The sequence below is a fragment of the Theropithecus gelada genome, chromosome 4 (genome assembly GCF_003255815.1).
Source record: "Theropithecus gelada isolate Dixy chromosome 4, Tgel_1.0, whole genome shotgun sequence".
Lineage (NCBI taxonomy): Eukaryota > Metazoa > Chordata > Mammalia > Primates > Cercopithecidae > Theropithecus > Theropithecus gelada.
The window spans coordinates 125,761,755-125,774,952 of NC_037671.1; the positions used below are offsets into that span (position 1 = coordinate 125,761,755).

Genomic DNA, 13,198 nt, shown 5'->3' on the forward strand with positions numbered 1-13,198 from the left:
GGAAAGGAGAAGTGACTGTTGGGGAGACAGCCCCTAGGAGAGTTGGGTCTTTGTCTGTTTTATTTTGTTTCTTTACAATACAGCCGTTTCATGTATGACCTCTTCCACCTAGACCCTTGCCTTCTCCCAGAGGTGTGAGACAAGGAATACAAATGTCAGCTGTGACTCTGGAAGGCTGCAAGGAACTCATGCTGCCCATAGAAAAGTACTTCAACACCTTAAACACCTTCGCTATTCCCCACCTTCTTTCATGTTCACATCTGCAAATAATAGGCACTCAATACAATTTTATGGCAAATCACAGAATCAGTTCTGCCTCGAATCCTTTGTGGAATGAAGTGTGAGCATAGGACAAGTGTGCAAACAAGCACCAACGCCAGGGTCTGTTTACTCTAGTGCAGCCCATGGCTACTTTATTCCTTTTCGTCTTTCAATAAATAGGTGTTGAACACCTATTATATGCCAGTTACTATTGTAGACAGACACGGTATCTATTCTTGCAAACGGACACTGAGGAGGCACATGAATAGACAGGATGTCAAATAATAATGAGAGCAGCCAAGGGACAGAGCAAGGTGCTCATGAGTGCCGGTCAGAGCTGCCTCCGTAGCTAGGCTGGCAAGAAAGACGCACGAGGTGGTTGCACTTGGGCAGAGGCCTGAAGGATGGAAGGAGACCACCGTGGAAAAGTGGATGGAAGAGGAGATGGACCAATCATTTTCCACAATCAAGTCATATTTGAAATGCGCGAGGTCCCCATCTGATATTGCAGAGGTACAGGGGCACCGGAGGGTTCCTAACGGACATCGCCAATGCTCCGTGCTGTCTCACCGTATTTCACGGGGCTGGCGGGTTCTGCCTGCGGTTCCCTCAGTTTCATCAGCACCACAGTGGCTTCCCACGTTCCGGGCTGCGCCAGGCTGAAATGCCAGTTCCTGATCCTGCGAAGAGCCGTGGTGATGCTTCCTGTGTGTCAGTGAGCCGGGAGCCTTCCCCATAGCTCCAGCCCTCACAGCCTCGGCCCTCGTTAACATGGGCAATTAAAGTGCTCAGGATTTTTCACTTGCAGTGTTCTGAATGCAAGTAAGTTGCTTTATGAAAGAATAGGAATCTGTTTCTTTCTGCCACTTGCTTCCGTGCACAGCCAGCGTTTTCAGCAGCGGCCTTTGGGCAAGGCGTGCAGGGCGTGGGCTTATTGGAATATTGACAAAGGCAGACCTTGAGTATCTTGTGAAGAAAACGAAACTTAAGGAAAAAGTATGACTTGTGAAACTCGAGGCGACTCTGTGGACTGGGAACTTAGCAGGGAAACAACACATTGTTAATTTTCTTTCCTTATTTCTCTTTTTTCTTCTCTGATCCAGTTGGTCAGGTCCATAGACCCAAAGAACGCACGCAGAGGAAGGAAATTCAAGTGTTTCCTTCCTGTCTGCTGGGTGGCCACCCACACCCTCTCTCTTCTCTTGGGCCACTTGTCCCTAATTTCTTTTCTTCATGAAGATCCCTGCTGGCATCCTTGGCAGCCCCAATGGAGGTGAAAGGGCTATGAATGCTCTTCCTCCTCATAACGCTCTAGGCTTCCTGGTGAACATGGAGAAGAAACCATTTGCTTCATTCATCAGTGGCTCAGGGATCTGTGAACCTCCCCACCTGCCATCCTCATGCCTGGAGTGAAGTGTGTCTGGTCATTAGGGAGCACTCTCTTCCCACCTGCTGCCCTCACGCCTGGAGTGATGCTGCCTGGTCATTAGGGAGCACTCTCTTCCCACCTGCTGCTCTCACGCCTGGAGTGATGCTGCCTGGTCATTAGGGAGCACTCTCTTCCTACCTGCCATCCTCACGCCTGGAGTGACATGCGCCTGGTCTGTAGGGAGCACTCTCTTCCCACCTGGGCGACAGCAGCTCTGACCCAGCCTGATGCTAGGTGACGGGCAACTGCAGTGCCCATGCCATGGGCTGGGTCAGATTTTCCTGTGCGTGAAGTTGGCTGTGTTTATCCAAATCTGGTAGGAATGGATCCTTCTAAGAAAATATGCTTTTGACTTCATGACTTTCTAGTGGCACTGAAGGCCCTGCATGCAGGGGGCTGCTAGCTGGGGCATGGGACACATCCAGCCCCACACAGTGGTCACTCGGGGTCCCGTGGGCAGCCTGGCCCAACCTGAGTGGTCGTAATGTTTCTGACGGCCTTCACAGCAATGTTGTATCATTCCAGCTCATGTACGGAATGTGTCCAAAATGCCAGGGCAAGAGAAATAATATTCCCTGCCTAGGTATCCCCTCTGCCTTTCTCAGAAACAAACAAACACATCTGAGTAAAGAAAAAGCACAACCCTATGTTCGATCCTTGCCCGTGTCCAGCCACTCCCCACACCATCATCAAATCTGACCGGCACTCGAGGACTCCTGCGTGATTTACAAGCATCTTGTTTTAGTTCTTTTGTTTTCTGTACCAACCACGTCATTCACAGTTTACTGAATGCCCCCCACATGTGAGGCTGTGGACTGAATTCACTTCTTGTTGAATGCTATTGTGTGCCTGGCCATGAGTTTTGTCCTCCAAACAACCCGCTGTGCAGGAGGTCTCATTTTAGAGATGAGGGGTCAGAAGCTCCAAGAGGCTGATTCACTTGCCCAAGGACACACAGCTTCTGGGGGAAGAGCTCAGATGGAAAGGAAACCCGTATGGCTCTAACGTGCAGCACGGTTTAGTTCTTCATCTCATTCCAGCAAGACTGCACTGGAAACTTCTCAATCAAAGGATCCTATCTCATTCTCATTCATTTCCCTGAATACATTTTGGGGACACACAGTGTAGTCGGGCCTGAGCAATTGCTTCTTGAGAAAAAAATGCATTCTTCTCTGAGCTCCTAGAGCCCACCATAGGTCCCAGCACTCAGAAGGAGGCACTAAGTGATGTGCACTGGGTTGAGAGGGGATGTGAGGGAGTCAGAGGTGCTCCAGATGTCGGTCATTAGCAGCCAGGATGTTGGCACCACCAGGTTTCAAATATGAAGACAGCTTTGCCTTTTATTTCCTGTAGAGTGGATACTTTTCAGGAAATGTACCCCTTTTGCTCCGCCATGGCCTTTTGAGAACATGCTATTTTTTCGTTCCAGATGAATAGCAACGGTGGAGGACCAGCTCAAGTCAAGTGTGAGGGGCTGAGCAGCTCACACCCCATGGCTGGTGGTTAAACAGTGGGCGTCTGAGCACTTGCTGATCTGAGGGCTCCCTGGGATCCTGGAGTGGGTCCAGCAGGTTGTGTGGAAACCACATAGGACTGACTCTTCCCTCAGCCCCATGTGGGTTTCATGAACCCCCTTTATTCTCATTCTCTGGTCAATCTGCTCACAGTGCAAATAAGAATGAGTCTTATGCAGGGTAACTTTAAGGTCTCATCGCCAACTCCAGTGAAGACCCCTAAACAGGTACCTTTGAGGATGCCCATGCAGGACCCATGTTTTCCCCCTTTTTACCTACTTCTGAGTGTGATGAAGCTAGGGCTTTAACATACTTACTTTAAATGCATATAGTGTATACATAGTGTATATATAATTATATATAAATATTACATATAAATATTAAATATAGATATATATTTATAAATATAGATATATAGATATATACGTATATAGATATACATACACACACACATATGTCATTCTCATGTTAATAATATTCATGAAAGAAAAATGAGAAAATACAGACATATAAGCAGAGAAAATACAAGACTTCCCCTATTCTACCCACAGACCAACACATAAAATACCTTTGTGTATATTCTTTGAACTTTCTGCATAGTAATTTACACATTTATATTATTTCCATAAACAATGTTCAGTTGTTAAAAAATTGCCTTTTAAAAATCTTACATTATTGTGATTATCTTTCCATATTAATAAAACAGTTCTATATGATCATTCTGATATATAATTGCAAATAATTTAACCAGTCTGTTGTTGGCTTTTAGGCTGTTTCTAACAGCGTTGTAACTAATATCCTTATGGCTAAATCCTGATAGGCATACTTCATTATTTTCTCAGGATGAATTCCAGGTAGTTTAAGGGCTAGCATATGCTTTTTTAAAATTATACTTTATGTTCTGGGGTACATGTGCAGGACATGCAGGTTTGTTACATAGGCCATGGTGGTTTGCTGCATCCATCAACCTGTCATCTACCTTAGGTATTTCTCCTAATGCTATCCCTCCCCTAGCCCCCACCCCCCGACAGGCCTCAGTGTGTGATGTTACCCTCCCTGTGTCCAGGTATATTCATTGTTCCACTCCCACTTATAAGTGAGAACATAGCATGTGCTTTTTAATGAATCTTAATATGCTTCCATGTTTGTTTCTATAGTTAGTAAACTCCAAGCAACCCCTCTCCCACCCCGCCCAAGTTTTTTACATGCAACTGCAAAATCTATAGAAATGCAACATATTTCCGTTAGAAAACGAAATCCTTTTTGATGTAAAGTACATCTTCATTATAAAACAGAATTACCTTCAGTAGCTCTGAGGCTTAAAGATCTTTGCAGTGACCTGTGAAGTCATCCAAGGATAGCAGAGCCCAGCCTGTCTGACACGTCTTTGATGCTGAGCATTGGGTGGGATTGGGTGGAAAGTCTGATTTTTCTCGGGTTGGATGCTGTGCTCTAATTGCCAGTGGCTGGAAGCCTGGCTTGTTTTTCTCTTCCTGTCATCCAGTGTAGGGACACACAGGGAGAGTGTGAACATAGGGTGTGTCCAATCTAACAGCTAGGGTTTCCAAATTAACTGTAAACTCTAAGTCTTTAAAGGTCAATCGAACATTTTGTTCTTTTGTTTGACTTTTCCATTTAAAATAGAACTTTTGCCTCTGAGAATTTAGACATGGACACAAATACTATGGAAAAGTCAAAACAGGAGAGTTTTCTCAACACTAAAGGACACATACATATTTAGTTCTAGATTAATGTGGCTAACGGGTGTTTGTTGCCAGGTAAGAAGGGATGGTTTACAGCTCCAAGCAAGGACGGATGACTTCTTACTAGAACTGGCTTTATCAGTGAACATCTCAGGTCCTGCCTTGGCTTGGGGCCTCACCTGCAGAAGAAATCAAAGATGGCACCATCAGCCACTGTTGCTGGTCCGTCACTCACTTCACCTTGCCAGGGTTGCTCCAGGCAGAAAACAGCTGGAAAACTGGGGTCCCAGAGAGATAAACAAGTACACTGCATATTTTCTGTTGAATAAGATTTTTTAAATTTTATTTTAAGAAAACTGAAGATTTTTATGCAATTGTAAAAAATAATACAGAGCCTCATATACCCTTCATGCAGTTCCCCCCAATGGCTGCATCTTGTATAACTACAGTCTGATATGAGAATCAACATATTGGCATTGATACAATCCATCCGCCATATTCAGATTTCCCAAATGTTTCTTGCACTCATTTGTGTGTATTTAGTTCTATGTGGTTTTATCACACGTGAAACATTGTTTGACCACCACTGGCATAGTCAATATACAACACAATTCTATCACTAGTCTCCATCCTGCTGACCTCAAACAGCCACAGCCAATGCTTTTATCTCCCATCATGATCCTCTGACAACCACTAATCTGTTTTTTAGTTCTACCTCTCAATAGTTTGCTATTTCAAGAATGTTATTAAAATGATCATACACTATGTAGTCTTTTGAGATTGGCTTTCTATACTCAGCATAATTCTCTGGAGAGTGATCCAAGTTGTGTGTTTGTCGCTGAGTACTATTTAATGGTGTGGACATACCAGTTTGTTTAGCCATTCACCCACTGAAAAATATTTGGGTTATTTTCAGTGTTTTTTATTATTATAAGAAACGCTGCTATGAACACTTGTGTGCACGTTTCTGCATAAACATAAGCCTTTATTTCTCTGGCATAGCTGTCCAGGGGTGGAATTACTGGGTCTTAGGGTAAGTGCACGGTTTGTTTCATAAGAAACTATTTTCCAGAGCGGCTGTATCATTTTACATTCCCACCAGCAGTGTACAAGTGATCTAGTTTCTCTTAACCGCACCAACATTTGGTGTTATTGCTAGTGTTTTTTATTTTTTCTATTGTGACAGGTGTATAGTGATATTCATTGAGGCTTTAATCTGCATTTTCTAATGGCTGATGGTGTTAAAGGTCTTCTCATGCGCTTATTTGCCATTTATCCTCTTCAACAAAGCAGCTGTTTATGTCTTTGGCCCATTTCATTTTTTCTATTAAATTTTGAGAATTCATTATAGGGTCTAGATTCAAGACCTTGGTGAATATGAGGTGTGCCAACATTTCCTCTCAGTTTGTAGCTTGCCTCTTCAATCTCTTCAGACACTTTTGCACAGCACATGCTTTTAACTTCGACATGGTGCAGCTTATCAATTTTCTCTTTAATGAGTCACACCTTTGGTGTCCAATCTAAGAACTGTGCCTGGCCCTGGGTCCCAAAGAGCTTCTCCTATGCTTTCTTCTAAATGTTTTCTAATGACTTTTATGTTTTACATTTAAGTTCGTGATCCATTTTGGGCTAATTTCCATATAAGGTGTGAGGATTTGGTTGAGGTCCTTTTTGCATAGGGATGCTTGGATAGGATCTTTGTTTCAGGGGAATCTTTGCCTCTCTACTACAGGATGCTGGCCCACCCCTGCCCCCACCACTAGTATTCTCTGGTGTTCGTCGTGCTATGGGAGATCTTCTATGCAACATGGAAACCATGAATTCTACCACAGAGGGAGATCTTCTGTCCCACTATGAAACTGCGAATTGTAGCACAGAGGGAGATCTTCTATGCAACATGGAGACCATGAATTGTACACGCAGAGGGAGATCTTCTATCCACATGGAAACCATGAATTGTGCCACAGAGGCAAATGTTCTGTCAAACATGGAAACCAAGAACTGTACACACAGAGAGAGATCTTCTGTCCAACAAGGAAACAACGAGTTATACCCACAGAGGGAGATCTTCTATCCAATTCAGGTGTTCCTTATGTGATAGCATACTCTGTATCTAGAACTAGCTAAAGTTTTGTGATGTCATTATTGTTATTGTTGTTGTAGAGGTGAGGTCCTGCTATGTTGCCCAGGCTGGTCTTGAACCCCAGGCCTCAAGCAATCCTCCTGCCTTTGTTTCCCAATGTGTTGAGATTACAGGCAAAAGCTGGTCTTATTCTTTCTAAAGCTGAAGTTTGAGAACTAAAAATCACTTTCAAGGGTAGAATGCATTTTATATTTTCTCTGAAAAATGAATTGGCACAAATTTCCAGTTAAATTTGTGCAATTTTCTTTAAGAAAAAAACACAGTTAATTTTAAAGTAGTAATAGTTATATAGTAGCAGTATAATCCCAAATTGTGTAACTGTTTCCTGAGCCTCTTCCCATGTTCATTGAGATAATTTTGTAAAAGCGTCCTAACCAGCAATGGATCCTCTTGTTAAGAAGGCCCCAGTACAAACTCTCTTTATGAAGGACTCACATGCTCTGACTGTTCCGTCACCTCCCAACCACAGCCAGGAGCCTTCTCTGGCTGCCACAGAACTAAGGAGGGGGCACCCCTGCAGTCCAGCCTGTCTTAGCATTGCTCAGGGCCCTGTCCCAAAATATTTGTGAGCCAATGTATCTACTATCTATGGTGCTATCAATGGCACACGTATCTGTCTAGCAGGACTTTGTCATCTGCCATGATGTGGTCACTCCTCTGAACACCTGGAATAGGCCTAGTTCTCTTTCTAGCTAGACACGGGCAGAGTTCTGTCTTAAGAAATTGTCTGTACTTTGAAAGTCTATTTCCCAGGGATAGTTATGCTTAATACTGGTCAGTAACTACGTTGATGAAAGCAAGCCCTTTGCTTCTGTAATACTTTTGTCTAACCATGGAAAAAGACACATCGTGTTTGTGACATCCTAATTAGGAGCAAAGGCCATTTTCGTTTGCATTGCTCATCTCTGCTCCCATCTCACTGAGCTTTAGCAAAGCATCTTGGTTTCCTTTCTCCACCTTAGAGTGCTTTGTTAATAGGACCCGTTTCAGTGGGCTAGGGTGTTTCCCTATTTTGTTGCCTGGAAGGTGTCTACTTTGACCTACGTTAATCTCAGGGCTTGGAGGTAAAGTCATCCTCTGTGTAGACTTTGGGATTCGCTGGGATCCTTGTTTCACAATGTGGAGTCATGGAGGGGAGGGAAGCCCCGGAAGGTGGCTTAGGCTCTCTTTGCATGCAGCCCTGACAGAACCCTTTTGTTAGCAACTCATTGGACTCAACCGAAGGTTTCCAAGATTGAGGAAACATCTGCAAGCAGACCTATCTATGTATGGACAGCGCTATCCGCGGGGCACTTTTCTTTCCGACTCTGACTCACGTGTGGAGCTCATGGGAATGGTCTGGGTTACTTAAGGTTAACCTTTACATTCTCATAACCTCCCACATGCTTTTTCAGAATGCCACCCTGAGGAGTTTTACTATTATTGAAAAAGGGAGTCATTGTTTGACCAGTTGGAGACCAAACAGATTGTCCTAGTTTTCTTGAAAAAAGGAAATGAGTCACTTTCCATATGAATATCTCGACTATCAAAATATTAAACATCCCTTTGTCTACTGTTTTGCTTCTTAACTTTAAGACACGCAACCTCAGCCAAGTAGCACCAGCAAGAACCATCTGCTGTGTACCTCAGCTGTGCTTGTACCACTTTGTCTAAGAGGAGTGGACAGAAAGGGAAGGTCTGGCTTTGATGGGGTGACCCTGCTCACTCATTAGACTCTGTGTGCAGCCAAGTGGTTGGACTTGGCCACAGGAGTCCTGCTGCCTTGGGATACTCTGATGGCAATCAAGACCAAACTTACTCAATGATATTGGGAATTGCATATTTTTTTCTTAATCTCAGCCTTCCCATCTCAGTTGATGGGGATCCCATGCTTTCTGTTGCACATCCCCAAAATATTGAGGTTGTCTTTGACTCCTTTCTCTCACACGCAATATCTGATCTATTCAGAAAATCCGACTGGCCCAGTAATCTTCAAGATACATCTAGAATCCTCTCACATCTCATGATTTCCACGTCTGCCTAGCCTGATTTATCCCACCGACGTCATGCACCCAGCTTGCTCCTCTCAACTGGCCCCTCAGCTTCTACCCTGCAGTCTAATCCCAGCAGTGGCAGGAGCAATCCATTCATGACATTAGTTGGATTTCACTCCTCAGCTCAGAGCTCATCAGTGCTCCCTGTCTCTCTCAAAGGGAAAACCAGTCTCTTTCAAGGGCCCACAAGGCCCTACGTGGTGTAGCCCTGCCCTTCTGCGCCCACTTCCTGCAATTCTCCCCTGGGCTCACTGTGATGGCAGCGGGTTTCCATGCTCATACTGGAATGCACCAAGCCCTCTCTCATCACAGGCCATTGCACAGGATCTCCCTTTGCTTGGAACAGCCTCTTTCCAGGTATCACTGCCTCACCCCTTTCGATCTGTGCCCAAATGCTACCCTTCTTCATGAGCTTAGCTGGCCCAGCCTGTGTAAATGTCAGCCTGTATCCCCAGCACTCCTGATCCTTCTTCTCCTGTTCTTTTATCCGTCACATGTATCATCTTCTAACACACCCAATGATTCTAAAATTTATGATGTTGTTGTTTATTATCTGGCCTTACTGCCTCTAGAAAGTAAATTCCACAAGGGTGGGGATCATTGTCATTTTTGTTCCCTGATATCCCTGCCTATGTATTTGATAAATATTTGCTGAATAAATAAACCACCATCTCCAACAAGAACAGGTTGTTTTCTCTGTACCCTTCAAACTGGCCATCTAAGATGCACATTCCTCCAAAGTGAAGTTTGTTTCTGTGCAGTCTACCGGCAGCTGAAACCTAGTGACCCTGGCTTTGAACTCCCAGTTGTTGGAGATAATCCAGAACACAGTCAGGGGTATGGCTGGCACTGGGGAAATTCATAATCTCGTGCTGCTTTGGTACACAGACCTGAAGGTCAGTAGGTGGGTCATTCAGCCCTTCCATCCCTCAACAAGCTCCCCCTATTTCCGGGGCCTGGGTGCACATCAGGAGGATGAGTCAAGACCTTTGGAGCCATGACAAAATGAGTCTTTAGAGTATTTTCACATTTTTGTGAGCACTTAAGATTCCTTCCTCCAAGCAAATTTTGGAGGAGATCACACTGAGATTGCAGAGGGTGCTATTTGTGTCATAAGAATGAATTTATTTAACTACTATTTATTATCTACTGTGGTCCAGGAATGTATAATGGAGATACAGTGGTAGAAGATAAAATCCCTAACCCATGGAATATAGTCTAGTGTGTTATTCAGAGTGAAGCAAGTAAATGAACAAACAAATAACAGCATTTCAGGAAAAAAATAGAAAGATTGAGGTAGAAAGATACAGGGAGGTATGGGTACAGGAAAAGCAGTGAAAACATCACAATTTTCTTATTAATTTCAAAATAGAAGAGTTAAGTATGACTCATTGCTGACTTTTATATTTGTCCTGAAATGTATAGTAAGCAGGGGTGTGTGTGTGTGTGTGTGTGTGTATGTGTAAGTCCAGTCTTAGAAGATAAGCATCTTGATTGTCACTCAAAGCATTTATGCCACTGTATAATAAGACCAATGGTCTCATTCTTAAAGATAACTGGATCATTTTACTGCAACCTATTTCTTTCTCCAGATTAACAAAGTACTACTGATGTAGAAGATGATCAGCTTAAATTTTTGAAAGGAGTAGGGGCAAGAACTCCTGAGTGAAAGTAGTTCACTAAACGCTAAATGTATGTCCTTGATCGTGGTTTGTAGTTTTGATCAGGGGTCTGTAAAGGACCAGCAGAAATTTTTTAGTAATTATGGACCATACAGTTTCTATTGTAAATACTCAGCTCTGCCATTATACAGCAAAAGCAACCACAGAAATATGTATCCAAAAAAATTTGTAACCAGCTAAGTGTGACTGCATTTAAATACAACTTTCTTTATAAAATGGGCAGAAAGGAAATAGTAGTTTGCTGACTAGAGTATAGTAGTGATTTAGTGTGACTAGAATATGTCTAACAATATGAAATGGCATAAGCCATACCCCCCAAATAAAATCAGAGACTCTAAGGCATATGAAGGGTGGGCACCAGGGAGCTATCCTCTTTAACACAATGCACCTGAAAATTATCAAGAAGGGCACGTTCTGCTTCCATCTGACTTCTACTGGAACTTTGCATTTGCTTTCATGTGCACGATAAAGTTCAGAGAAAGTTGGGAGGATCAGAATAAAGAGCAAATAAATGATTATAGCTCTTAAAACAGGACTGCAAAAGATAAGTTAGAACGGTTTCCTTGGGTTGGCAGACTGCAGACAGCAGTCCCATCCAGGCCGCAGCCTACTTCTGCACAGGCCACAAACTCAGAATGTTTTTTATATGCTCCAAGGGCTGTGAATGGAAAAACAAAGGGAAGGAGGAAGAGGAGGAAGAACAAGAACAAGAAGGAGGATACAGCAGAGACTTTAGGTGCCATGTAAAGCTTAAACGTTTCACTACTTGGCCTTAACAGAAAAAGTTTGTTGACTCCAGGCTAGAGAGTGGAAAGATTGGGCAGATAGGAGAAACGTGGTCTGTGGAATACCAAAATCTTGCTATTAACTAAGCCACAAGTTTATCCCCTAGATGGAGGTGGGCCTGGGGCAGCTCAGCCATGAGTACATATGCACATGGCATGTAGTGCCTGCATGCCCAGTCCCCATGTGGTGGGCCCAGTGAGGCCACACAGAGTGCCCTGCCCCAAGAGACAGTGCATACATTCCTATTTTTGATGGGTAGACATCATATTTGTAATGGGAAATGGTGACGGGACAAGGACCTGATGATGATCCACTTGCCATCTCGGAAGAATTCCGTGAAGGCATGAAACCGGCTTGGCTTGTTGACGAAGCCAAAAGGAAGGGAAAGATTTAATCATTACATGGGTAAGTGTGGAAGATTCAGGACCTCTTTTATCTTCTCTATATTTATTCAAGAATAGAATCAGCTTTTACACCCTGACAATGTACTGAGTCTGTGGGTGCAAAGCCCTCCCCAGAAAAATGTGATTTGCATTTATGCTTTTGCCATTTGGTGAGAGCAGATTTCCCATCATCTGCCATTAAAAACAGTCTTCTGTAGCTCATCACCAGGTCGCAAACACATCCGCAAAGACAATCCGAAAGTTTTTGTCATTTGCTAGTAGTATTAACTTCCCAGGGGTCCACACTGACACCCCTGAGAGGAAGAGGGCTTCGCCTGCTCCTGCTCCAGAGATGAGACGTGTGCAGGAGAAATAAGGTGGGCATTTTTCTTGGAAATGTGTTTCTAATATCTGAAAACATAGCCAAATTGGTTTCAAGAACGTCAACGAATGTGCTTTATGTGCAACTATGGGCACGTACACAAAACAGCAATATCAAAATCTACTTTTAAAAGGCAACAACTTAAGTACAAAAATCAGTTTGTCATTCAAGCAATTCTGTGAAAATAGTTGTAAATCTCAGTTGAACTACTGGCTGCTTAAATAATTATTGTTTGGAGAGAAGGATTTCCGGCACAATTTTATAATCATTTAAGTACCCATAGCATTAAATCTCAATTCAATATAAATCAAATGGTGGTTTACTGTATATTCTGGTTTGAAAATAAGGCAAGTATAATGTTAACTTTCTTTAAAGTCTGAAAACATGTGTTATATTTACATTACCCATATTTTCAAACACTGTTGATAATTTCAGAATACACTCTAGAGAGGGAGGGCACATATGAAAACTCATTGTACTTTCCACTCAATTTTGCTGTGAACCTGACTCTTAAAAAATAAGGTCTATTAAAACAAAACAAAACAAAACAAAAATACATCCATGTTTGCTGTAACCTTCTAGATAATTCTATACATGACTAGGCCATTGTGGTTAAAAAATTCCTGCAATTTTTAAACGAGATATCACATTTACTCTCTATATTTTTTATATTACCCTGGAATTGTTGAGTTACAGAATTATTTTCCCTTCTGGAATATTAAGGGACTTGATTTTAGTGGACGTCCCGTGTTTATCAACCATTTGTGGGAGATAAGACAGGGCGGCAGTGGCTGGAACCACAGGGCAGCAGGAGGAACAGAGGGTCTGGGCCCTGCGCTCAGGGCCTCAGCAAGAAAAGAGGGAATCAGAGGCGATCCAGCG

At 43.2% G+C, this 13,198-nt stretch overlaps 1 protein-coding gene across 1 annotated transcript in view; it reads left to right on the top strand.

Moving 5' to 3' along the window:
- LOC112623014 (putative transcriptional regulator encoded by LINC00473) overlaps positions 1 to 7,294 on the top strand; it is a 65,674-nt gene extending 58,380 nt beyond the window's left edge. Inside the window, exon 2 of the mRNA XM_025383153.1 lies at positions 6,640 to 7,294. Within this exon, the coding sequence (XP_025238938.1) occupies positions 6,640 to 7,005 (366 nt within the window). The 3' untranslated portion in view covers positions 7,006 to 7,294. The remainder of the gene's footprint in view (positions 1 to 6,639) is intronic.
- Positions 7,295 to 13,198: the final 5,904 nt, after the last annotated feature.